Consider the following 21,225-nt stretch of genomic DNA (forward strand, 5'->3'; position numbering starts at 1 on the left):
GTTAATTACTGCGGGTTAATTAGTCCGGCTTAGCAAGGACGGGTTAATTACTGCGGGTTAATCACTCTGGTTTATTAAGGATGGGTTCATTATTCCGGTTTAGTAAGGACGGGTTAATTATTCTGTTTTAGTAAGGACGGGTCAATCACTCTGGTTTATTAAGGATGGGTTAATCACTCCAGTTTAGTAAGGATGGGACGGGCCCAGCCCGGCCCGGGGGCCACAGGAATGTGGGAGTCACATCCTGGGGTCACATCCTGGGGTCACATCCTGGGGTCACATCCCATGGACACATCCCAGGGACACATCCCAGGGACACATTCCAGGGACACATCCCAGGGACACATCCCAGGGACACATCCCAGGGACATCCCATGGACACATCCCAGGGACACATCCCAGGGACACATCCCATGGACACATCCCAGGGACATCCCAGGGACACATCCCAGGGACACATCCCAGGGACACATCCCATGGACACATCCTGGGGTCACATCCCATGGACACATCCCAGGGACACATCCCAGGGACACATCCCAGGGACACATCCCAGGGACACATCCTGGGGTCACATCCTGGGGTCACATCCCAGGGACATCCCAGGGTCACATCCCGGGGTCACATCCCATGGACACATCCCGGGGATACATCCCAGGGACACATCCTGGGGTCACATCCCATGGACACATCCCATGGACACATCCCGGGGACACATCCCGGGGACACATCCCAGGGACACACCCTGGAGTCACACCCTGGGGTCACATCCCAGGGTCACATCCCCATGGTCACATCCCATGGACATCCTGGGGTCACATCCCATGGACACATCCCATGGACACATCCGGGGTCACATCCTGGGGTCACACCCTGGGGTCACACGGAGCCCAGGGCCACATCCCAACTTCCCTGGTCCCGAGTCCAGCCTCAGTTTCCCTGGACAAGATTCCCTGGACCAGATTCCAGCCTCAGTTTCCCTGTATGAGATCCCAGCCTGAGTTTCTCCGGGCAGGATCCCAGCCTTGCTTTTCCCAGGCACAATCCCAGGCTGTTTCCCCAGGCAGGATCCCAGCCTCAGTTTCCCTGGACTGGATTCCAGCCTCAGTTTCCCTGGATCAGATTCCAGCCCCACTTTCCCTGGACACAGTCCCAGCCTCAGTTTCCCTGGAGAAGTTTCCCTGCACCAGATTCCAGTCTCAGTTTCCCTTTATGAGATCCCAGCCTGAGTTTCTCTGGATAAGATTCCAGCCTCAGTTTCCCTGTGTGAGATTCCAGCCTCAGTTTCCCTGGAGAAGTTTCCCTGGACTAGATTCCAGCCTCAGTTTCCCTGGACAAAATTCCAGCCTCAGTTTAACTGGAGAAGCTTCCAGCCTCAGTTTCTCTGCACACAATCCCAGGCTCAGTTTCCCTGGACCAGAATTCCAGCCTCAGTTTCCCTGGATCAGATCCCAGCCCCCCTTTCCCTGCACACAATCCCTGCCCAGTTTCCCAATCCCCCCCCCCTCACCTGCAGCTCCACTTTGGGCAGATTCCAGGGCCTGGATTTGGGAATTTGAGGACCCCTGGGGGACTCCTGGGGCAGGGGGGAGGGTGTGACCATCCAGGGGGTCCCAGTGTCCCATCCGGGGGGTCCCAATACCCCTTTTGTCCCATCCAGGGGGTCCCAGTGTCCCATTTGTCCCATTTGGGAGGTTCCAGTGCCCTGTGTGACCATCCAGGGGGGTCCCAGTGCCCCTTTTGTCCCATCCAGGGGGGTCCCAGTGCCCCTTTTGTCCCATCCAGGGGGGTCCCAGTGTCCCTTGTGTCACATCTGGAGGGTCCCAGTGCCCAATCCAGGGGGTCCCAGTGTCCCTTGTGTCACATCTGGGGGGTCTCAGTGCCCCTTGTGCCCAATCCGGGGGGTCCCGGTGCCCCTCTTGTCCCATTTGGGGGGTCCCGGTTGCTCCCGGTGTGTCCCCCCTGCCCCAGGCCGGGTGTTTCCGCCCCCCCCCCATCTCTGTGTCCCCCCCATCTCTGTGTCCCCCCCACCTCTGTGTCCCCCCCAGGTGATCGGGACTCTGCCGTGGGTCGTGGCCCCCCCCGGGGTGGCCGCGGCCCCCCCCGCGCCGCCCCCCCCCGAGCCTGCAGGTGACCCCGGTGACGCCGCAGCTGCTGCTGAACGCGCAGGGCCAGGTGATCGCCACGCTCGCCACCGGAGTGGCCACCGGCGTGGCCACCGCGGCCACCGTCAGCGCCGCCCCCGCCGCGCCCACCCCCGGCAAGAAGGGCGGCCCCCCCGAGACCCCCGTCAAGAGCGAGGTGAGCCCCGAGACCCCCCGAGACCCCCCGAGAGCCCCTGAAACCCCTGAGACCCTCCGAGACCCCCGTCAAGAGCGAGGTGAGCCCCGAGACCCCCCTCAGACCCCCCGAGACCCCCCCAACACCCCCGTCAAGAGCGAGGTGAGCCCCGAGACCCCCCAAGACCCCCGTCAAGGGTGAGGTGAGCCCTGAGCCCCTTGAGACCCCCTGAGACCCCCCCGAGACCCCCATCAAGAGCAAAGTGAGCCCCGAGACCCCCCAAAACCCCCTCCAAGACCCCCCGAGATCCCCCGGCCCCCCACCAAGAGCGAGGTGAGCCTCGACCCCCCGCGCTCCCTGGGGACCCCTCTGAGCCCCCCTGAGACCCCCCCAAGAACAAGGTGAACCCTGAGCCCCCCCCAGACCGAGGTGTGTCACGGCCACGGGGCTTTGGGACCCTCGGGGTGGCTTTGGGACCCCCCCCGAGCACCTTTGGGACCCTCCCCGTGGCTTCAGGAGCCCCCTGAGCACCTTTGGGACCTGGACAGGTGGGTTTGGGGGGCACAGGAGCCCCCCTGGGATGGGGCCCCCTTGCGTGGTTTTGGGACCCCCGGAGCACCCCCAGGTGCCCCCTCGTGCCCCGTGGTCACCCAGTACCCCCAGTGGGACCCCCAGTGCCCCCAGTGCCCCCAGTGCCCCCAGTGGGACCCCCAGTGCCCCTCCCAGTGCCCCCAGTGCCCCTCCCAGTGCCCCTCCCAGTGCCCCCAGTGCCCCCAGTGGGACCCCCAGTGCCCCTCCCAGTGCCCCCAGTGCCCCTCCCAGTGCCCCCCCCAGTGCCCCCAGTGGGACCCCCAGTGCCCCCACCAGTGCCCCTCCCAGTACCCCCCCAGTGCCCCTCCCAGTGCCCCTCCCAGTGCCCCCAGTTCCCCCAGTGCCCCCCCAGTGCCCCTCCCAGTGGGACCCCCAGTGCCCCCAGTGGGACTCCCAGTGCCCCTCCCAGTGCCCCCAGTGCCCCCAGTGCCCCTCCCAGTGCCCCCCAGTGCCCCCAGTGCCCCCAGTGCCCCTCCCAGTGCCCCTCCCAGTGCCCCCCAGTGCCCCCCCAGTGCCCCCAGTGGGACCCCCAGTGCCCCCCCAGTGCCCCCAGTGCCCCTCCCAGTGCCCCTCCCAGTGCCCCCAGTGTCCCCCCGGCCCCAGTCCCGGCTCGGGGGGTCCCAGTTTGGGTCTGTCCCCCCCAGGTCCAGCCCATCCAACCCGCCCCCGCCGGGGGCACCCCCAGCCCGGGGGCCAAGGTGGCCCCGACCCCCCCGGCCGGCCCCGAGACCCCCACGGTCAGCCAGCTGGTGGCCAGTGAGTGCCAGACTGGGAGCACTGGGAGCACTGGGAGCACTGGGGATAACGGGGACTGGGAGAGGGATAATGGGGACTGGGAGAGGGATGATGGGGACTGGGAGAGGGATGATGGGGACTGGGACCCACTGGGAGGGGTCTGGGGTCCCTGGGAGAGGGACTTTGGGGTCTGGGGTCCCTGGGAGAGGGCTTTTGGGATTTGGGGTCCCTGGGAGAGGGATATCGGGGTCTGGAATCCCGGGCAGAGGGATTCTGGGGTCTGGGATCCCTTGGAGAGGGATATTGGGATTTGGGGTCCCTGGGCAGAGGGATAACAGGGATTGGGGTCCCTGGCAGAGGGATTTTGGGATTTGGGGTCCCTGGCAGAAGGATATTGGGGTCTGGGATCCCTGAGCAGAGGGATATTGGGGTCTGGGATCTCGGGGGCAGAGGGATTTGGGGATTTGGGGTCCCTGGGCAGAGGGATTTGGGGTCCCTGGCAGAGGGATATCGGGGTCTGGGATCCATGGCAGAGGGATGTTGGGATTTCGGGTCCCTGGCAGAGGGATTTGGGTCCCTGGCAGAGGGTCCCTGGCAGAGGGATTTGGGGTCCCTGGCAGAGGGATGTTGGGATTTGGGGTCCCTGGCAGAGGGTCCCCCCCGTGCCCCCCCAGAGCCCCCCGCGCCCCCCGGGGCGGAGGAGGACGGGATCAACCTGGAGGAGATCCGGGAATTCGCCAAGAACTTCAAACTGCGGCGGCTCTCGCTGGGCCTGACCCAGACACAGGTGGGGCAGGCGCTGACGGCCACCGAGGGGCCCGCCTACAGCCAGTCGGCCATCTGCAGGTAACTGCTCACCTGGGCAGGTAACTGCTCACCTGGGACACACCTGAGACAGGTAACACACACCTGGGACACACCTGAGACAGGTAACACACACCTACAGCCAGTCGGCCATCTGCAGGTAACTGCTCACCTGGGCAGGTAACTGCTCACCTGGGACAGGTAACACACCTGGGACACACCTGAGACAGGTAACACACACCTGGGACACACCTGGGACAGGTAACACATGCCTACAGCCAGTCGGCCATCTGCAGGTAACTCACCTGGGCAGGTAACACACACCTGGGACACACCTGGGACAGGTAACACACACCTACAGCCAGTCGGCCATCTGCAGGTAACTGCACACCTGGGCAGGTAACACACCTGGGACACACCTGGGACAGGTAACACACACCTGGGACAGGTAACACACACCTGGGACACACCTGAGACAGGTAACACACACCTACAGCCAGTCAGCCATCTGCAGGTATGGGACAGGTAACACACCTGGGACAGGTAACTGCACACCTGGGACAGGTAACACACACCTGAGACACACCTGGGACAGGTAACACACACCTGGGACACACCTGGGACAGGTAACACACACCTACAGCCAGTCGGCCATCTACAGGTAACTCACCTGGGACACACCTGGACAGGTAACACACCTACAACCAGTCTGTCATCTGCAGGCAACTCACCTGGACTGGTAACAACACACCTACAGCCAGTCGGCCATCTGCAGGTAACACACACCCAAGACACACCTGGGACAGGTAACACACCTGGACAGGTAACACACACCTGGGGCAGGTAACACACACCTGGACAGGTAACACACACCTGGGGCGGGTCTGGGGACAGGTACCACACACCTGGACAGGTAACACACACCCAGGACACACCTGGACAGGTACCACACACCTGGACAGGTAACACACACCCAGGACACACCTGGGACAGGTACCACACACCTGGACAGGTACTGCACACCTGGACAGGTAACACACACCTGGAGAGATAACACACCTGGGGCAGGTACCACACACCTGGGGCAGGTACCACGCACCTGGGGCAGGTACGACACACCTGGACAGGTAACACACACCTGGGGCAGGTACCACACACCTGGACAGGTAACACACACCTGGGGCGGGTCTGGGGACAGGTAACACACCTGGGGCAGGGGCGGGGCCATGGCAGAGGCTGCCCAACCCCTCAGGGTCCCCCCTTGTCCCTCATCCCCGAGGGGCCCTTTGACCCCTTTGACCCCTTTGACCCCTTTGACCCCCGGGACCCCCCTGGGTTTAAGGGGATGCAACACCCCCCGTGACCCCCCTGTGACCCCTCTGTGACCCCCCTGTGACCCTCCTGTGACCTCCCTGTGACCCCCCTGTGACCTCCCTGTGACCCCCCAGTGACCCCTCAGTGTCCTCTGACTGTCCCCCTCAGTGTCCCCGTTGTCCCCGTGTCCCCAGGTTCGAGAACCTGGACATCCCCCCCGAGTGTCCCCTGTGTCCCCCCCGAGTGTCCCCTGTGTCCCCCCTGAGTGTCCCCACTGTCCCCACTGTCCCCAGGTTCGAGAAGTTGGACATCCCCCCTGAGTGTCCCCCCTGAGTGTCCCCCCTCAGTGTCCCCGTTGTCCCCGTGTCCCCAGGTTCGAGAAGCTGGACATCACGCCCAGTGTCCCCCCTGAGTGTCCCCTCAGTGTCCCCGTTGTCCCCGTGTCCCCTCAGGTTCGAGAAGCTGGACATCCCCCCTCAGTGTCCCCTCAGTGTCCCCCCTGAGTGTCCCCGTGTCCCCAGGTTCGAGAAGCTGGACATCCCCCCTCAGTGTCCCCTGAGTGTCCCCCCTGAGTGTCCCCTCAATGTCCCCGTTGTCCCTGTGTCCCCCCAGGTTCGAGAAGCTGGACATCCCCCCTCAGTGTCCCCCTCAGTGTCCCCTCAGTGTCCCCTCAGTGTCCCCCCTGAGTGTCCCCGTGTCCCCCCAGGTTTGAGAAGCTGGACATCCCCCCTCAGTGTCCCCTCAGTGTCCCCTCTGTGTCCCCGTGTCCCCAGGTTCGAGAAGCTGGACATCACGCCCAGTGTCCCTCCTGAGTGTCCCCTGAGTGTCCCCGTTGTCCCCGTGTCCCCGCAGGTTCGAGAAGCTGGACATCCCCCCTGAGTGTCCCCCCTGAGTGTCCCCTCAGTGTCCCCCCTCAGTGTCCCCCCTGAGTGTCCCCGTGTCCCCAGGTTCGAGAAGCTGGACATCATGCCCAGTGTCCCCTGTGTCCCCCCTGAGTGTCCCCGTTGTCCCCACTGTCCCCAGGTTCGAGAAGCTGGATATCCCCCTCAGTGTCCCCTCAGTGTCCCCACTGTCCCCCCAGGTTCGAGAAGCTGGATATCACGCCCAGTGTCCCCTGTGTCCCCCCTCAGTGTCCCCTCTGAGTGTCCCCCTCAGTGTCCCCACTGTCCCCAGGTTCGAGAAGCTGGACATCCCCCCTGAGTGTCCCCACTGTCCCCGTTGTCCCCCCAGGTTCGAGAAGCTGGACATCACGCCCAGTGTCCCCTCAGTGTCCCCTCAGTGTCCCCTCGGTGTCCCCTCAGTGTCCCCGTGTCCCCCCAGGTTCGAGAAGCTGGACATCACGCCCAGTGTCCCCTCAGTGTCCCCTCAGTGTCCCCTCGGTGTCCCCTCAGTGTCCCCGTGTCCCCCCAGGTTCGAGAAGCTGGACATCACGCCCAAGAGCGCGCAGAAGCTGAAGCCGGTGCTGGAGAAGTGGCTGCGGGAGGCGGAGCAGCGGCAGCGGGAGGGGCAGCAGCACCTCCTCGACTTCGTGGGGGGCGAGCCGGGCAAGAAGCGCAAACGCCGCACGTCCTTCACCCCCCAGGCCCTGGAGGCGCTCAACGCGCACTTCGAGCGCAACGCGCTGCCCACGGGGCCCGAGATCACGCGGATCGCGCAGGAGCTGCGCTACGACCGCGAGGTCGTGCGGGTCTGGTTCTGCAACCGCCGCCAGACCCTCAAGAACACCAGCAAGCTCAACGTCTTCCACGTGCCCTGAGCGGGGCCACGGGAACCCCCCCGGGGGTACCCCCATCCATCCCCCGGGGGTACCCCCATCCATCCCCCGGTGTGACCCCCCATCCATCCCCGGGGGTACCCCCATCCATCCCCCGGGAGTGACCCCCCATCCATCCCCCGGTGTGACCCCCCATCCATCCCCGGGGGTACCCCCCATCCATCCCCCGGGTGTGACCCCCATCCATCCCCGGGGGTACCCCCCATCCATCCCCCGGGTGTGACCCCCATCCATCCCCCGGGTGTGACCCCCATCCCCCGGGTGTGACCCCCCCATCCCCCGGGGGTACCCCCCATCCATCCCCGGGGGTACCCCCATCCATCCCCCGGGGGTACCCCCCATCCATCCCCGGGGGTACCCCCATCCATCCCCCGGTGTGACCCCCCCAACCCCCGGGGGTACCCCCCATCCATCCCCCGGGTGTACCCCCATCCCCCGGGGGTACCCCCCATCCATCCCCTGGGTGTGACCCCCCATCCCCCGGGGGTACCCCCATCCATCGCCCGGGTGTGACCCCCATCCCCCGGGGGTGACCCCCATCCCCCGGGTGTGACCCCCATTCCCCGGGTGTGACCCCCCCGGCTCCTGCCGGCAGCACTTTGGCCGCGGGGTTTGTCCCTCTGTCACCTGTGCCCACCTGTGTCCAGCCCCACCTGTGCCCACCCGTGTCCATCCCCACCCAACCTCTCCCACGTGCCCTGAACTGGGAGCACTGGGAGCCCCCCCACGTCCCCCATTAGCCCCGGCAGCACTTTGGGAGACAAACTGCTGGGTTTGTCCCTCTGTCACCTGTGCCCACCTGTGCCCACCTGTGTCCAGCCCCACCTGTGCCCACCTGTGTCTGTCCCTGTCCCGTGTCTGTCCCTCACCTGTGTCTGTCCCTCACCTGTGCCCATCCCCCTGTGCCTGTACCTGTTCCAGCCCTTTAACAACTTCCACGTGCCCTGCACCCCCCCGTGTGTCCCCCCCGTGTGTCCCCCCCCGTGTGTCCCCCCCCCGTGTCCCCCGTGTGTCCCCCCCGTGTGTCCCCCCCGTGTATCCCCCGTGTGTCCCCCCGTGTGTCCCCCCCGTCTGACCCCCCGTGTGTCCCTCCCGTGTGCCCCCCGTGTGTCCCCCCCGTGTGTCCCCCCCCGTGTGTCCCCCCCCGTGTGTCCCCCCCCGTGTCCCCCGTGTGTCCCCCCCCGTGTGTCCCCCCCCTGTGTCCCCCGTGTGTCCCCCCCGTGTATCCCCCGTGTGTCCCCCCGTGTGTCCCCCCCGTCTGACCCCCCGTGTGTCCCTCCCGTGTGCCCCCCGTGTGTCCCCCCCGTGTGTCCCCCCCCGTGTGTCCCCCCCCGTGTGTCCCCCCCCTGTGTCCCCCGTGTGTCCCCCCCGTGTGTCCCCCGTGTGTCCCCCCCGTGTGTCCCCCCCCCGTGTGTCCCCCCCCGTGTGTCCCCCCCGTGTGTCCCCCCCCGTGTGTCCCCCCCGTGTGTCCCCCCCCGTGTGTCCCCCCCGTGTATCCCCCCGTGTGTCCCCCCCGTGTATCCCCCCGTGTGTCCCCCGTGTGTCCCCCCCGTCTGACCCCCCGTGTGTCCCTCCCGTGTGTCCCCCCCGTGTCCCCCCCGTGTGTCCCCCATGCCTCCCCCCCGTGTGTCCCCCCCGTGTGTCCCCCCCCTGTCCCCCCCCGTGTCCCCCCCGTGTCCCCCCTCCCTCCATCAGCACTTTGGCCGCTGCTCCCCCCCCTTTGCCCCCCCCGTTCTGTCCCCGCCTGTCCCCCCTCCCCTCGGCTCACGCGTCACCTGCGAGTGTTCGCGTCGCGCCTCCCCCACCTGTGCCAGGTGTGGTGACAACCCCTCCCCCATCTCTCCTGCCCCCCAAGTGTCCCCTTCCCCCAACCCCCCCCCCCCAAAAAAAATCAGTGCTTTCCATTTCCCGGGTCTTGCCCCTTTCCCCGCCTTTCTGAGGCAGCGGCGCAGCTCCCGGGGGGGGGTGTGGGACCCCCGAGTCGTGTCCGCCCCACGCTGATTTTGGGGACCCCCCCAACCTCCTGAGGGGCTTCTGGGGGTGCCCCCCCCACCTTGGGGACATCCCGCGGGTGGCACTTTGGGGACATCGCTGCACTCCCCGGGTTTTTGGGGGGATGAACCCCCAGAGGGAGCAGCTGCCCCTCCCCACCCCCCCCCCGAGGGGTCTCCAGCCCGGGGAGCGACGGGGAGGGGGCGCTTTGGGGGGGACGGGGAGGACCCTGCGGGGGGGGGCACGGCAGATTAATGCACTTGATGTAGTGGTGTGAAATAAACAGTATTTTTCTTTTTTCTTTTCCTTTTCCCTTTTTTGCCGGGTTTTGGGGTGGGGGAGGAGCGGCGGAGCTCGCCCGGTGCCCCCCCACCCCCCGGGTCCAGGCGGGAGCGGGACTCGAACCCGCGACCCTCCGGGAGCCGCCCCTCGGTCCCGAGCTCCTCCCACCGCCCCGCCCTACAGCCAATCACCGTGCGGCATGCCCGGCGCGGAGCTCTCCATTGGGTGCTCCACCCGCCCGTCACAAGGCGAAAAGCGCGCTTATTGGCTGAGCCGTCGGAGGGGCGGGGCCGGCCCGCCCGGCGAAGGGGGCGGGGCCGCCGCCTCCATCTTGGCGGAGCGGAGGGTTTGGGGGGGTCCCGGCCCCGCTCGGGGGGTCCCGGCCGGGAGTGGGGGGGACACGCTTGGGAGGGGGGGGCCCGGCACGGAGAGCGCGACCCCAGCCCCGGTTAGGGGGGTCCGGACTCATACGGGGGGCTCCCGGCTCGGATCGGGGGTCCCAGCTCGGATCGGGGGTCCCAGCTCGGATCGGGGGTCCCAGCCCGGATTAGGGGGTCCCAGCCGTGTTTGGGGGGTCCCGGCTCGGATCGGGGGTCCGGGCTCAGATCGGGGGTCCCAGCTCGGATCGGGGGTCCGGGCTCAGATCGGGGGTCCCAGCTGGGATTGGGGGGTCCCGGCTCGGATCGGGGGTCCCAGCCCGGATCGGGGGTCCGGGCTCAGATCGGGGGTCCCAGCCCGGATCGGGGGTGCCAGCTGTGTTTGGGGGGTCCCAGCCCGGATCGGGGATCCCGGCTCATACTGGGGGGTCCCGGCTCGGATCAGGGGTTCCGGCTCGGATCGGGGGTCCCAGCCGTATTTGGGGGTCCCAGCTCATACTGGGGGTCCCAGCCGTGTTTTGGGGGTCTGAGCCCGGATTGGGGGGGTCACATTTCGGATTAGGGGGGGTTCCAGCCGTATTTAGGGGGGATCCCGGCCCGAACCGTGGGTTCCCATCCCATCCCAGACCGGGGAGTCCCATCCCAGACCGGGGGTCCCAGCCCGGATCGGGGGGTCCCATCCCAGACCGGGGGGTCCCAGCCGTGTTTGGGGGGTCCCATCCCAGACCGGGGGTCCCAGCCGTGTTTGGAGGGGGTCCCAGCCGTGTTTGGGGGGTCCCAGCCCGGATCGGGGGGTCCCAACCGTGTTTGGGGGGTCCCATCCCGGATAAGGGGGTCCCAGCCCGGATCGGGGGTCCCCGCGAGGGGCAGTGCCTGGGGGGGGGGGGGAGGATTTTGGGGGAGTCCCCACTGTGGGGGAGTCCCTGCAGGGCGCAGCCCCTGGGGGTGGGGGGTGGGTTTTGGGGGGGTCTCTGGGGGTGGGCTGTAGGTTTTGGGGGGGTCTCTGGGGGTGGGCTGTAGGTTTTGGGGGGTCTCTGGGAGTGGGGGGTAGGTTTTGGGGGGGTCTCTGGGGGTGCAGCCCCTCAGGGGGGGCTGCGGGGTTTGGGGATCCCCTCGGGGTTTGCAGGGACCCCCTGTGGGGGGGCCCAAGGGGGGCTTTGGGGGGTCCCCTCGGGGTGTTTGGGGGTTTTGGGGTTCTGCAGTAGCAGGGTTTGGGGGTCCCCAAATCAGGCACCTCAGGAGGGGCTTTGGGGGGCTTTGGGCCCCTCAGGGAAGGGGAGGGGGGGGAGCTCGGCGGGGGGGTGACCCCGAGAACCCCCGTTTTTGGGGGGGACCCCAGAGCCCACACTTGGGGTGACCCTGAGGGTCCCTGATTTTGGGGTGACTCCGAGGCCCCCGGTTTGGGGGTGCTCCCGAGCCCCCCGGTTTTGGGGGTGACCCTGACAGCCCCCGTTTTTGGGGGTGACCCCGAACCCCCCGGTTTGGGGGTGCCCCCGAACCCCCCCGGTTTTGGGGGTGACCCCGACAGCCCCCTGCTTTGGGGGTGACCCCAGCCCCCCCTTTTTTGGGGTACCCCCGAGCCTCCCTGCTTTGGTGTTGCCTCCAGGGAGCCCCCGGGTTTGAGTTGTCCCTGTTTTGGGGGTAACCCCGACACCCCCCACCCATTTTCGGGGTGTCCCTGAGGACCCCCCAGCTTTGGGGGTGCTCCCGAGCCCCCCTGGTTTGGTGGTGCCTCCAAGGAGCCCCTGGGCTTGGGCATAACCCCGCCCCCGGCCGTTTTTGGGGTTCCCCACCCTGTTTTGGGGTGTCCCCCCCGTTTTTGGGGTGTCCCCCCGTTTCTGGGGTGTCCCCCCGTTTTTGGGGTTCTCCCCCCGGTTTTGGGGTGCCCCCCGTTTCTGGGGTGTCCCCCCCGTTTTTGGGGTGTCCCCCTCGTGTTTGGGTGCCCCCCGTTTTGGGGTGCCCCCGTTTTTGGGGGCCATGGCGTGGGCGCTGAAGCTGCCGCTGGCGGACGAGGTGATCGAGTCGGGGCTGGTGCAGGACTTCGACGCCAGCCTGTCGGGCATCGGGCAGGAGCTGGGGGCAGGAGCCTACAGCATGAGGTACCCGCACCCCAAAACACGGGGGGGACCCCAAAACGTGGGGGGGACCCCAAAATATCCACAGGGGGAGGGCGGGGGAATCCCGGAATGTGCTGGAAGGTGAGGGCGCTGGGGGGAGTTGGGCACCAGAGCAGGAGGGAGCTGGGACTCCACAATCCCTGGGGGGACCCCAAAATATCTGGAGGGTGGCACAGGGAGAGCGTGAGGGGGTGGGGAACCCCAAAATGTGCTGAAGGTGAGGGCATCGTGCCCAAGCTGGGCACCAACAGCAGGAGGAACCCCAGAGTGTCCAGGGGGACTCCAGGATGACTGAGGAGACCCCAAAGTCCTTGGGGGGACCCCAAAGTGTCCAGGGGGACTCCAGGATGTCTGAGGAGACCCCAAAATCCTTGGGGGGACCCCAAAGTGCCCAAGGGGACTCCAGGATGTCTGAGGAGACCCCAAAATCCTTGGGGGGACCCCAAAGTGTCCAGGGGGACTCCAGGATGTCTGAGGAGACCCCAAAGTCCTTGGGGGGACCCCAAAATATCGAGGGGGGGCACAGGGAGAGTGTGAGGGGGGGAAGCCCAAACTGTGCCAGGGCTGGGCCTGAGGGGTCGGGGGGTCACAGCGGGGGCGACTCCGGAGGGAAACGGGCACAGAGCCCGGGGGGGCTGGGGGGGAGCAGGGAGGGAGTCGTGTGTTCCATCTGCCTCAGGTGTGTCTCAGGAGTCAGGTGTGTCCCCTCACCTGTCTCAGGTGTGTGTGTCTCAGGTGTGTGTCTCAGGTGTGTGTCTCAGGTGTCAGGTGTGTCTCAGGTGTGTCTCAGGTGTGTCCCCTCACCTGTCTCAGGTGTGTCCCCCCTCACCTGTCTCAGGTGTGTGTCTCAGGTGTCAGGTGTGTCTCAGGTGTGCATGTCTCAGGTGTGTCCCCCCTCACCTGTCTCAGATGTGTGTCTCGGGTGTGTGTCTCTCAGGTGTGTCTCAGGTGTCAGGTGTGTCTCAGGTGTGTCCCCTCACCTGTCTCGGGTGTGTCTCAGATGTGTGTCTCAGGTGTGTCTCAGGTGTGTGTGTCTCAGGTGTGTCCCCTCACCTGTCTCAGGTGTCCCCCCTCACCTGTCTCAGGTGTGTGTGTCTCAGGTGTGTCTCAGGTGTGTCTCAGGTGTCCCCCCTCACCTGTCTCAGGTGTGTGTATCTCAGGTGTGTGTGTCTCAGGTGTGTCTCAGGTGTGTCCCTCACCTGTCTCAGGTGTCCCCCCTCACCTGTCTCAGGTGTGTGTGTCTCAGGTGTGTCTCAGGTGTCCCCCCTCACCTGTCTCAGGTGTGTGTCCCTCCCGCAGTGACGTCCTGGCCCTGCCCATCTTCAAGCAGGAGGAGTCCAGTTTACCTGCCGAGAGCACGGACAAGGTGCTGCCCTTCCAGTACGTTCTGTGCGCGGCCACCTCACCTGCCGTGAAGCTGCACGACGAGACCCTCACCTACCTGAACCAAGGTGAGCTCACCTGGCCTCACCTGGCCCTCACCTGACCCTCACCTACCTGAACCAAGGTGAGCTCACCTGACCCTCACCTGACCCTCACCTGACCCTCACCTACCTGCACCAAGGTGAGCTCACCTGGCCGGGCGGGGCCACTGCCCCACGGTTGCCACGGGAACGTTCAGCCCCCAACCGAGGGGGAATTCCCGATTGCCGGGGTGGGCCTGGGGAAAGCCAGGTGTGGGAGGGACCAGGTGTGGGAGGGGCCAGGTGTGTGAGGGACCAGGTGTGGGAGGGACCAGGTGTGGGAGGGGCCAGGTGTGTGAGGGACCAGGTGTGGGAGGGACCAGGTGTGGGAGGGACCAGGTGTGTGCAGGTGTGTGAGGGACCAGGTGTGAGAGGGACCAGGTGTGTGCAGGTGTGGGAGGGACCAGGTGTGGGAGGGACCAGGTGTGGGAGGGACCAGGTGTGGGAGGGATCAGGTGTGTGGTTCCAGGTGTGTGCAGGTGTATGTGGTTCCAGGTGTGTGATTCCAGGTGTGTTCGAAGTGGTTCCAGGTGTGTGTGGTTTCAGGTGTGGAGTTCCAGGTGTGTGCAGGTGTATGTGGTTCCAGGTGTGTGATTCCAGGTGTGTTCGAAGTGGTTCCAGGTGTGTGTGGTTTCAGGTGTGTTCAAGGTGGTTACAGGTGTATTCTGGGTGGTCTCAGGTGTGTTCAGGGTGGTTACAGGTGTGCGTAAGGTGCTTACGGGTGTGTGCAAGGCGGTCACAGGTGTGTGCAGGGTGGTTCCAGGTGTGTGCCAGGTGGTCACAGGTGTATTCTGGGTGTCACAGGTGTGTTCAGGTGGTCACAGGTGTATTCTGGGTGTCACAGGTGTGTTCAGGTGGTCACAGGTATATTCTGGGTGTCACAGGTGTGTTCAGGTGGTCACAGGTGTGTTCTGGGCGCTCCCAGGTGTGTTCAGGTGGTCACAGGTGTGTTCTGGGCGCTCACAGGTGTGTTCAGGTGGTCACAGGTGTGTTCTGGGCGCTCCCAGGTGTGTTCAGGGGGTCACAGGTAACCCTCAGGTGCCCCCTGTCCCCAGGTCAGTCCTACGAGATCCGGATGTTGGACAACAGGAAACTCGGGGAACTGCCGGAGATCAACGGGAAGCTGGTCAAGGTGAGCACAGGAACACCTGGCCAGGTGTGCCCGGGCAGGTACAGCTACAGCTGGCCAGGTGTGCCCAGACAGGTACAGCTACAGCTGGCCAGGTGTGCCCAAGCAGGTACAGGTACACCTGGCCAGGTGTGCCCAGCTCAGCCAGGTGTGCCCGGTCAGGTACAGGTACAGCTGGCCAGGTGTGCCCAAGCAGGTACAGGTACACCTGGCCAGGTGTGCCCAGCCCAGGCAGGTGCTGTCAGGGTGATGGGGTGGGATTCACTTGGTTCAGGGGGGATTTGGTTCCCTTCCCGGGGAGGGGCCGCACACCTGGTCAGGTGTGCCCGGGCAGGTCCAGGTACACCTGTCCAGGTGTGCCCAGGCAGGTACTGGTCCAGGTCCACCTGTCCAGGTGTGCCAGGCAGGTCCAGGTGTGCCTGGGCAGGTACAGGTACACCTGTCCCGGCATGCTGGGCAAGTTCAGGTGTGCCAGGGCAGGTCCAGGTCCACCTGTCCAGGTGTGCCAGGCAGGTCCAGGTCCAGGTACAAGTACAGGTCCAAGTACACCTGTCCAGGCATGCCGGGACGGTACAGGTACACCTGTCCAGGTGTGCCCGGGCAGGTCCAGGTCCAGGTACACCTGTCCAGGTGTGCTGGGCAGGTACAGGTACAAGTACAGGTACAGGTACAGGTGTATCAGGGCAGGTACAAGTGTGCCAGGGCAGGTCCAGGTCCAGGTCTAGATCCAGGTCCACCTGTCCAGGTGTGCCGGGCAGGTCCAGGTCCAGGTACACCTATCCAGGTGTGCCCAGGCAGGTACAGGTACAGGTACACCTATCCAGGTGTGGCAGGGCAGGTACAGGTACAGGTCCACCTGTCCAGGTGTGGCAGGCAGGTCCAGGTACAGGCACACCTGTCCAGGTGTGCCAGGCAGGTCCAGGTCCAGGTCCAGGTACACCTATCCAGGTGTGGCAGGGCAGGTACAGGTACAGGTATAGGTACACCTGTCCAGGTGTGGCAGGGCAGGTACAGGTACACCTGTCCAGGTGTGCCAGGCAGGTCCAGGTCCAGGTCCAGGTACACCTATCCAGGTGTGGCAGGGCAGGTACAGGTACAGGTATAGGTACACCTGTCCAGGTGTGGCAGGTCCAGGTCCAGGCACACCTGTCCAGGTGTGGCAGGCAGGTCCAGGTGCAGGCACACCTGTCCAGGTGTGGCAGGCAGGTCCAGGTGCGCTCCCCTCTCCCCGCAGAGCATTTTCCGGGTGGTTTTCCACGACCGGCGCCTCCAGTACACGGAGCACCAGCAGCTCGAGGGCTGGAGGTGGAACCGCCCCGGGGACAGGATCCTGGACATCGGTCGTCAGCTCACCTGCCCCACCTGCCCCGCCCGCCCCGCCCGCCCAGGTGTTCCCAGCCTCACCTGTTCCCCCTCCCAGACATCCCGATGTCCGTGGGCATCATCGACCCCCGCGCCAACCCCACCCAGCTCAACACCGTGGAGTTCCTGTGGGACCCCGCCAAGAGGACGTCGGTCTTCATACAGGTGAGCCCCTCGGACAGGGGAGCACAGGTGGGCACTGCCCCTCGGACAGGTGAGCACAGGTGGGCACTGCCTGCCCCTCGGACAGGTGAGCACAGGTGGGCACTGCCCCTCAGACAGGGGAGCACAGGTGGGCACTGCCTCTCAACCAGGTAAGGGACAGGTGGGCACCACCCCTTGGCCAGGTGGGCACAGCTGGGCTCTGCCTCTCAACCAGGTGAGCACAGGTGGGCTGTGCCCCACAACCAGGTGTTCTCTGTCCCCCTGACCCCAAGGCTGTTCCCAGCCCCTCCCCTGCATTCCCACCTGTGCCCAGATGTTTCCTGCCTCACCTGTGCTCACCTGCCCGCCCAGGTGTTCCCAAACCTCTCCCCTGTGCCCAGGTGTTCCCAGCCGCTCCCCTGCATTCCCACCTGTGCCCAGGTGTCCCCCCTCACCTGCTCTCACCTGCGCAGGTGTTCCCAGCCCCTCCCCTGTGCCCAGGTGTTCCCAAACCCCTCCCCTGTATTCCCACCTGTGCCCAGGTGTTTCCCACCTCACCTGTGCTCACCTGCCCGCCCAGGTGTTCCCAGCCCCTCCCCTGTGCCCAGGTGTTCCCAGCCCCTCCCCTGCATTCCCACCAGTGCCCAGGTGTCCCCCTCACCTGGTCTCACCTGCGCAGGTGTTCCCAGCCCCTCCCCTGTGCCCAGGTGTTCCTAACCCCTCCCCTGCATTCCCACCTGTGCCCAGGTGTCCCCCCTCCCCTGTGCCCAGGTGTCCCCCCTCACCTGTCCCACCTGCGCAGGTGTCCCCCCTCCCCTGGTCTCACCTGTCCCACCTGCGCAGGTGTCCCCCCTCCCCTGGTCTCACCTGTCCCACCTGCGCAGGTGTCCCCCCTCCCCTGGTCTCACCTGTCCCACCTGCGCAGGTGTCCCCCCTCCCCTGGTCTCACCTGTCCCACCTGCGCAGGTGTCCCCCCTGCCCTGGTCTCACCTGTCCCACCTGCGCAGGTGTCCCCCCTGCCCTGGTCTCACCTGTCCCACCTGCGCAGGTGCACTGCATCAGCACGGAGTTCACGCTGCGCAAGCACGGGGGCGAGAAGGGGGTCCCGTTCCGGGTGCAGATCGACACCTTCCGGCAGGGCGAGGGCGGCGACTACAGCGAACACCTGCACTCGGCCAGCTGCCAGATCAAGGTCTTCAAGGTACGGCCACGCCCACCCGGGTCACCTGGGGTCACCTGGGATCACTTGGGGTCAGCTGGGATCACTTGGGGTCACACAGGATCACCTGGGGTCACCTGGGATCACCTGGAGTCACCTGGGGTCACCTGGGATCACTTGGGGTCACACAGGATCACCTGGGGTCACCTGGGATCACTTGGGATCACACAGGATCACCTGGGGTCACCTGGGATCACCTGGAGTCACCTGGGGTCACCCAGGGTCACCTTGGGTCACCTGGGATCTCCTGGGGTCACCTGGGATCACCTGGGGTCACTCAAGATCACCCGGGGTCACCCAGGATCTCCTGGGAACACTTGGGGTCACCTGGGATCTCCCAGGGTCTCCTGGGGTCACTCAGGATCTGCTGGGGTCACCTGGGATCACCTGAGGTTACCTGGGATCGCCCGGGGTTATCTGGGGTCACTTGGGGTCACCCAGGATCACCTGGAGTCACTTGGCATTACCTGGGATCACCCGGGATCACCTGGGATCACCCAGAATGTCCTGTGCTGTGTCCCCTGGGCACACACCTGTGCACACACCTGGGCACACACCTGTGCACACACCTGTGGCCACACCTGTGCCGTGTCCCCGTCCCAGCCCAAAGGTGCCGACCGGAAGCAGAAGACGGATCGGGAGAAGATGGAGAAGCGAACGGCCCACGAGAAGGAGAAATACCAACCGTCCTACGAGACCACCATCCTCACCGAGGTGAGCTCACCTGGCTCACCTGGCTCACCTGTGCTGCCAGGGTCAGTACCACCATCCTCACCCGGGTGAGCTCACCTGGCTCACCCGGCTCACCTGTGCTGCCAGGGTCAGTACCACCATCCTCACCCGGGTGAGCTCACCTGGCACACCTGGCACACCTGTGCTGCCAGGGTCAGTACCACCATCCTCACCCGGGTGAGCTCACCTGGCTCACCTGGCACACCTGTGCTGCCAGGGTCAGTACCAACCGTCCTACGAGACCACCATCCTCACCAAGGTGAGCTCACCTGGCACACCTGTGCTGCCAAGGGCAGTGCCAGCCCTCCTATGAGACCACTGTCCTGATGGAGGTGAGCTCACCAGGCTCACCTGGCTCACCTGGCCAGCAGGGTTATGTTGGGTGAGGCTCACCTGGCTCACCTGGCCAGCAGGGTCAGGGTTAGGTGAGCTCACCTGGCTTACCTAGCACACCTGGCACACCTGGCACACCTGGCTCACCTGGCACACCTGGCTCACCTGGTCAGCAGGGTTATGTTGGGTGAGGATCACCTGGTCAGCAGGGTTATGTTGGGTGAGGATCACCTGGCCAGCAGGGTTCTGGTTAGGTGAGCTCACCTGGCACACCTGGCTCACCTGGCCAACAGGGTTATGTTGGGTGAGGCTCACCTGGCACACCTGGCTCACCTGGCCAGCAGGGTTATGTTGGGTGAGGATCACCTGGCCAGCAGGGTTCTGGTTAGGTGAGCTCACCTGGCTCACCTGTGCTGCTGGGAACCTTCCCCCAGGTGTTCGTGTGTGTGAGACAGAATTTGGGGGGTGTTCGTGTACCTTGAAAGGGTCTGGGGGTTCCTGGACTGGACTGGGCAGGTGTGTGAGCTCCAGGTGTGAGAGCTCCAGGTGTGTGAGCTCCAGGTGTGTGAGGTGCAGGTGTGGGAGCTCCAGGTGTGAGAGCTCCAGGTGTGTGAGCTCCAGGTGTGGGAGCTCCAGGTGTGTGAGGTCCAGGTGTGAGAGCTCCAGGTGTGTTCAGGTCCAGGTGTGTGAGGTGCAGGTGTGTGAGCTCCAGGTGTGTGAGCTGCAGGTGTGAGAGCTCCAGGTGTGGGAGGTCCAGGTGAGGGAGCTTCAGGTGAGGGAGGTCCAGGTGTGTTCAGGTCCAGGTGTGGGAGCTCCAGGTGTGTGAGCTGCAGGTGTGAGAGCTCCAGGTGTGGGAGGTGCAGGTGTGGGAGCTCCAGGTGTGTTCAGGTCCAGGTGTGGGAGCTCCAGGTGTGTTCAGGTCCAGGTGTGGGAGCTCCAGGTGCTGACAGGTTCAGGTGTGCACAGGTGTGTGCAGGGCCAGCTCTGTGTGGTTTCAGGTGTGCAGAGGTACAGGGCTTTGCACTTCCAGGTGTGTGCAGGGCCGTGTGTTCAGGTGTGTGGGCGTGGTTCAGGTGTGTGGGCGTGGTTCAGGTGTGTGGATGTGGTTCCAGGTGTGTGGGTGTGGTTCAGGTGTGTGGGTGTGGTTCCAGGTGTGTTGGTGTGGTTCCAGGTGTGTGGGTGTGGTTCCAGGTGTGTGGGTGTGTGGGCGTGGTTCAGGTGTGTGGGCGTGGTTCAGGTGTGTGGATGTGGTTCCAGGTGTGTGGGTGTAGTTCAGGTGTGTGGGTGTGGTTCCAGGTGTGTGGGTGTGTGGGTGTGGTTCCAGGTGTGTTGGTGTGGTTCCAGGTGTGTACAGGTGTGCAGGTGTGGTTCCATGTGTTGGTGTGGTTCCAGATGTATCCAGGTGTGTGGGTGTGGTTCAGGTGTGTGGGTGGGTGTGGTTCAGGTGTGTGGGTGTGGTTCAGGTGTGTGGGTGGGTGTGGTTCAGGTGTGTGGGTGTGGTTCAGGTGTGTGGGTGTGGTTCAGGTGTGTGGGTGGGTGTGGTTCAGGTGTGTGGGTGTGGTTCAGGTGTGTGGGTGGGTGTGGTTCAGGTGTGTGGGTGTGGTTCAGGTGTGTGGGTGTGGTTCAGGTGTGTGGGTGGGTGTGGTTCAGGTGTGTGGGTGTTGTTCCATGTGTGTGCAGGTGTGTGGAGCTGGGTATGGCTCCACGTGTGCACACGTGCCATCCAGGTGCCCCTGTCCCTCACCTGTGCCCACCTGTCCCTCACCTGTGCTCCCCTGTGCTCACCTGTCCCCACCTGTGCTCACCTGTACCCACCTGTCCCTCACCTGTCCCCACCTGTCCCCACCTGTCCCCACCTGTACTCCCCTGCACTCACCTGTACTCCCCTGTGCTCACCTGTCCCCCTCAGTGCTCCCCTGTACTCCCCTGTACTCACCTGTACTCACCTGTACTCACCTGTGCTCCCCTGTACCCACCTGTACTCACCTGTGCCTCACCTGTACTGACCTGTACCCACCTGTGCTCCCCTGTACCCACCTGTGCTCACCTGTCCCTCACCTGTGCTTCCCTGTACTCACCTGTGTCTCACCTGTACTCACCTGTACTCACCTGTGCTCCCCTGTACCCACCTGTACTCACCTGTGCCTCACCTGTACTCACCTGTACCCACCTGTGCTCCCCTGTGCTCACCTGTGCTCACCTGTGTTCACCTGTCCCTCACCTGTGCTCCCCTGTGCTCAGCTGTACCCACCTGTGGTCCCCTGTGCCCTCCTGTGCCTCACCTGTCCCACCTGTCCCCCCCGTCCCCACCTGTCCCTCACCTGTCCCACCTGTCCCCACCTGTCCCCTCCTGTCCCCACCTGTACTCACCTGTCCCACCTGTCCCACCTGTCCCTCACCTGTACTCACCTGTACTCACCTGTCCCACCTGTCCCAGTGCTCCCCCTGGCCGGACGTTCCCCCCTGTCCCCCCCATCCCTCACCTGTCCCCCCCTGTCCCTCACCTGTCCCTCTGCCCCAGTGCTCCCCCTGGCCGGATGTGCCTCACCTGTGCCTCACCTGTCTCTCACCTGTCCC

At 65.1% G+C, this 21,225-nt stretch overlaps 2 protein-coding genes and 3 long non-coding RNA genes across 9 annotated transcripts; 4 read left to right on the forward strand and 1 right to left on the reverse strand.

Annotated features, from left to right (window-relative positions):
- Nucleotides 1-2,042: 2,042 nt before the first annotated feature.
- Nucleotides 2,043-7,564, forward strand: LOC127465320 (POU domain, class 6, transcription factor 1-like; the record flags this gene model as incomplete). Its single annotated transcript, XM_051775780.1, is given in 5 exon segments — nucleotides 2,043-2,111; nucleotides 2,113-2,301; nucleotides 3,516-3,627; nucleotides 4,281-4,452; nucleotides 7,135-7,564. Coding segments are annotated over 5 exon segments (888 nt in total), but the record flags the coding sequence as incomplete, so codon positions are not given.
- On the reverse strand, nucleotides 4,496-5,074 carry LOC127465317 (uncharacterized). 4 transcript variants are annotated; one of them, XR_007902014.1, is made up of 4 exons: nucleotides 4,997-5,067; nucleotides 4,830-4,944; nucleotides 4,621-4,651; nucleotides 4,521-4,546 (listed from the first exon to the last, which is right to left on the reverse strand). It is a non-coding gene; the product is annotated as an uncharacterized LOC127465317 (long non-coding RNA). The 4 variants fall into 4 exon arrangements; XR_007902016.1 differs by lacking the exon at nucleotides 4,521-4,546 and adding an exon at nucleotides 4,568-4,582 and having other exon boundaries at nucleotides 4,632-4,651; XR_007902017.1 differs by lacking the exons at nucleotides 4,521-4,546; nucleotides 4,621-4,651 and adding an exon at nucleotides 4,496-4,515 and having other exon boundaries at nucleotides 4,997-5,074.
- On the forward strand, nucleotides 5,163-5,910 carry LOC127465318 (uncharacterized). 2 transcript variants are annotated; one of them, XR_007902018.1, is made up of 3 exons: nucleotides 5,163-5,253; nucleotides 5,305-5,323; nucleotides 5,558-5,910. It is a non-coding gene; the product is annotated as an uncharacterized LOC127465318 (long non-coding RNA). The 2 variants fall into 2 exon arrangements; XR_007902019.1 differs by lacking the exon at nucleotides 5,305-5,323 and adding an exon at nucleotides 5,354-5,372.
- Nucleotides 7,565-11,951: 4,387 nt separating the features above from the next.
- On the forward strand, nucleotides 11,952-21,198 carry LOC127465316 (alpha-globin transcription factor CP2; the record flags this gene model as incomplete). The annotated part of the gene is made up of 8 exons (XM_051775778.1): nucleotides 11,952-12,248; nucleotides 13,566-13,717; nucleotides 14,785-14,861; nucleotides 16,093-16,198; nucleotides 16,279-16,385; nucleotides 17,413-17,565; nucleotides 18,187-18,297; nucleotides 21,170-21,198. Coding segments are annotated over exons 1-8 (857 nt in total), but the record flags the coding sequence as incomplete, so codon positions are not given.
- LOC127465319 (uncharacterized) lies at nucleotides 19,806-20,421 on the forward strand. The gene is made up of 3 exons (XR_007902020.1): nucleotides 19,806-19,839; nucleotides 19,993-20,069; nucleotides 20,135-20,421. It is a non-coding gene; the product is annotated as an uncharacterized LOC127465319 (long non-coding RNA).
- Nucleotides 21,199-21,225: the final 27 nt, after the last annotated feature.

The sequence above is a fragment of the Manacus candei genome, unplaced genomic scaffold, assembly GCF_025592945.1.
Source record: "Manacus candei isolate 608988 ecotype Guabito, Panama unplaced genomic scaffold, ASM2559294v1 h1tg000363l, whole genome shotgun sequence".
Lineage (NCBI taxonomy): Eukaryota > Metazoa > Chordata > Aves > Passeriformes > Pipridae > Manacus > Manacus candei.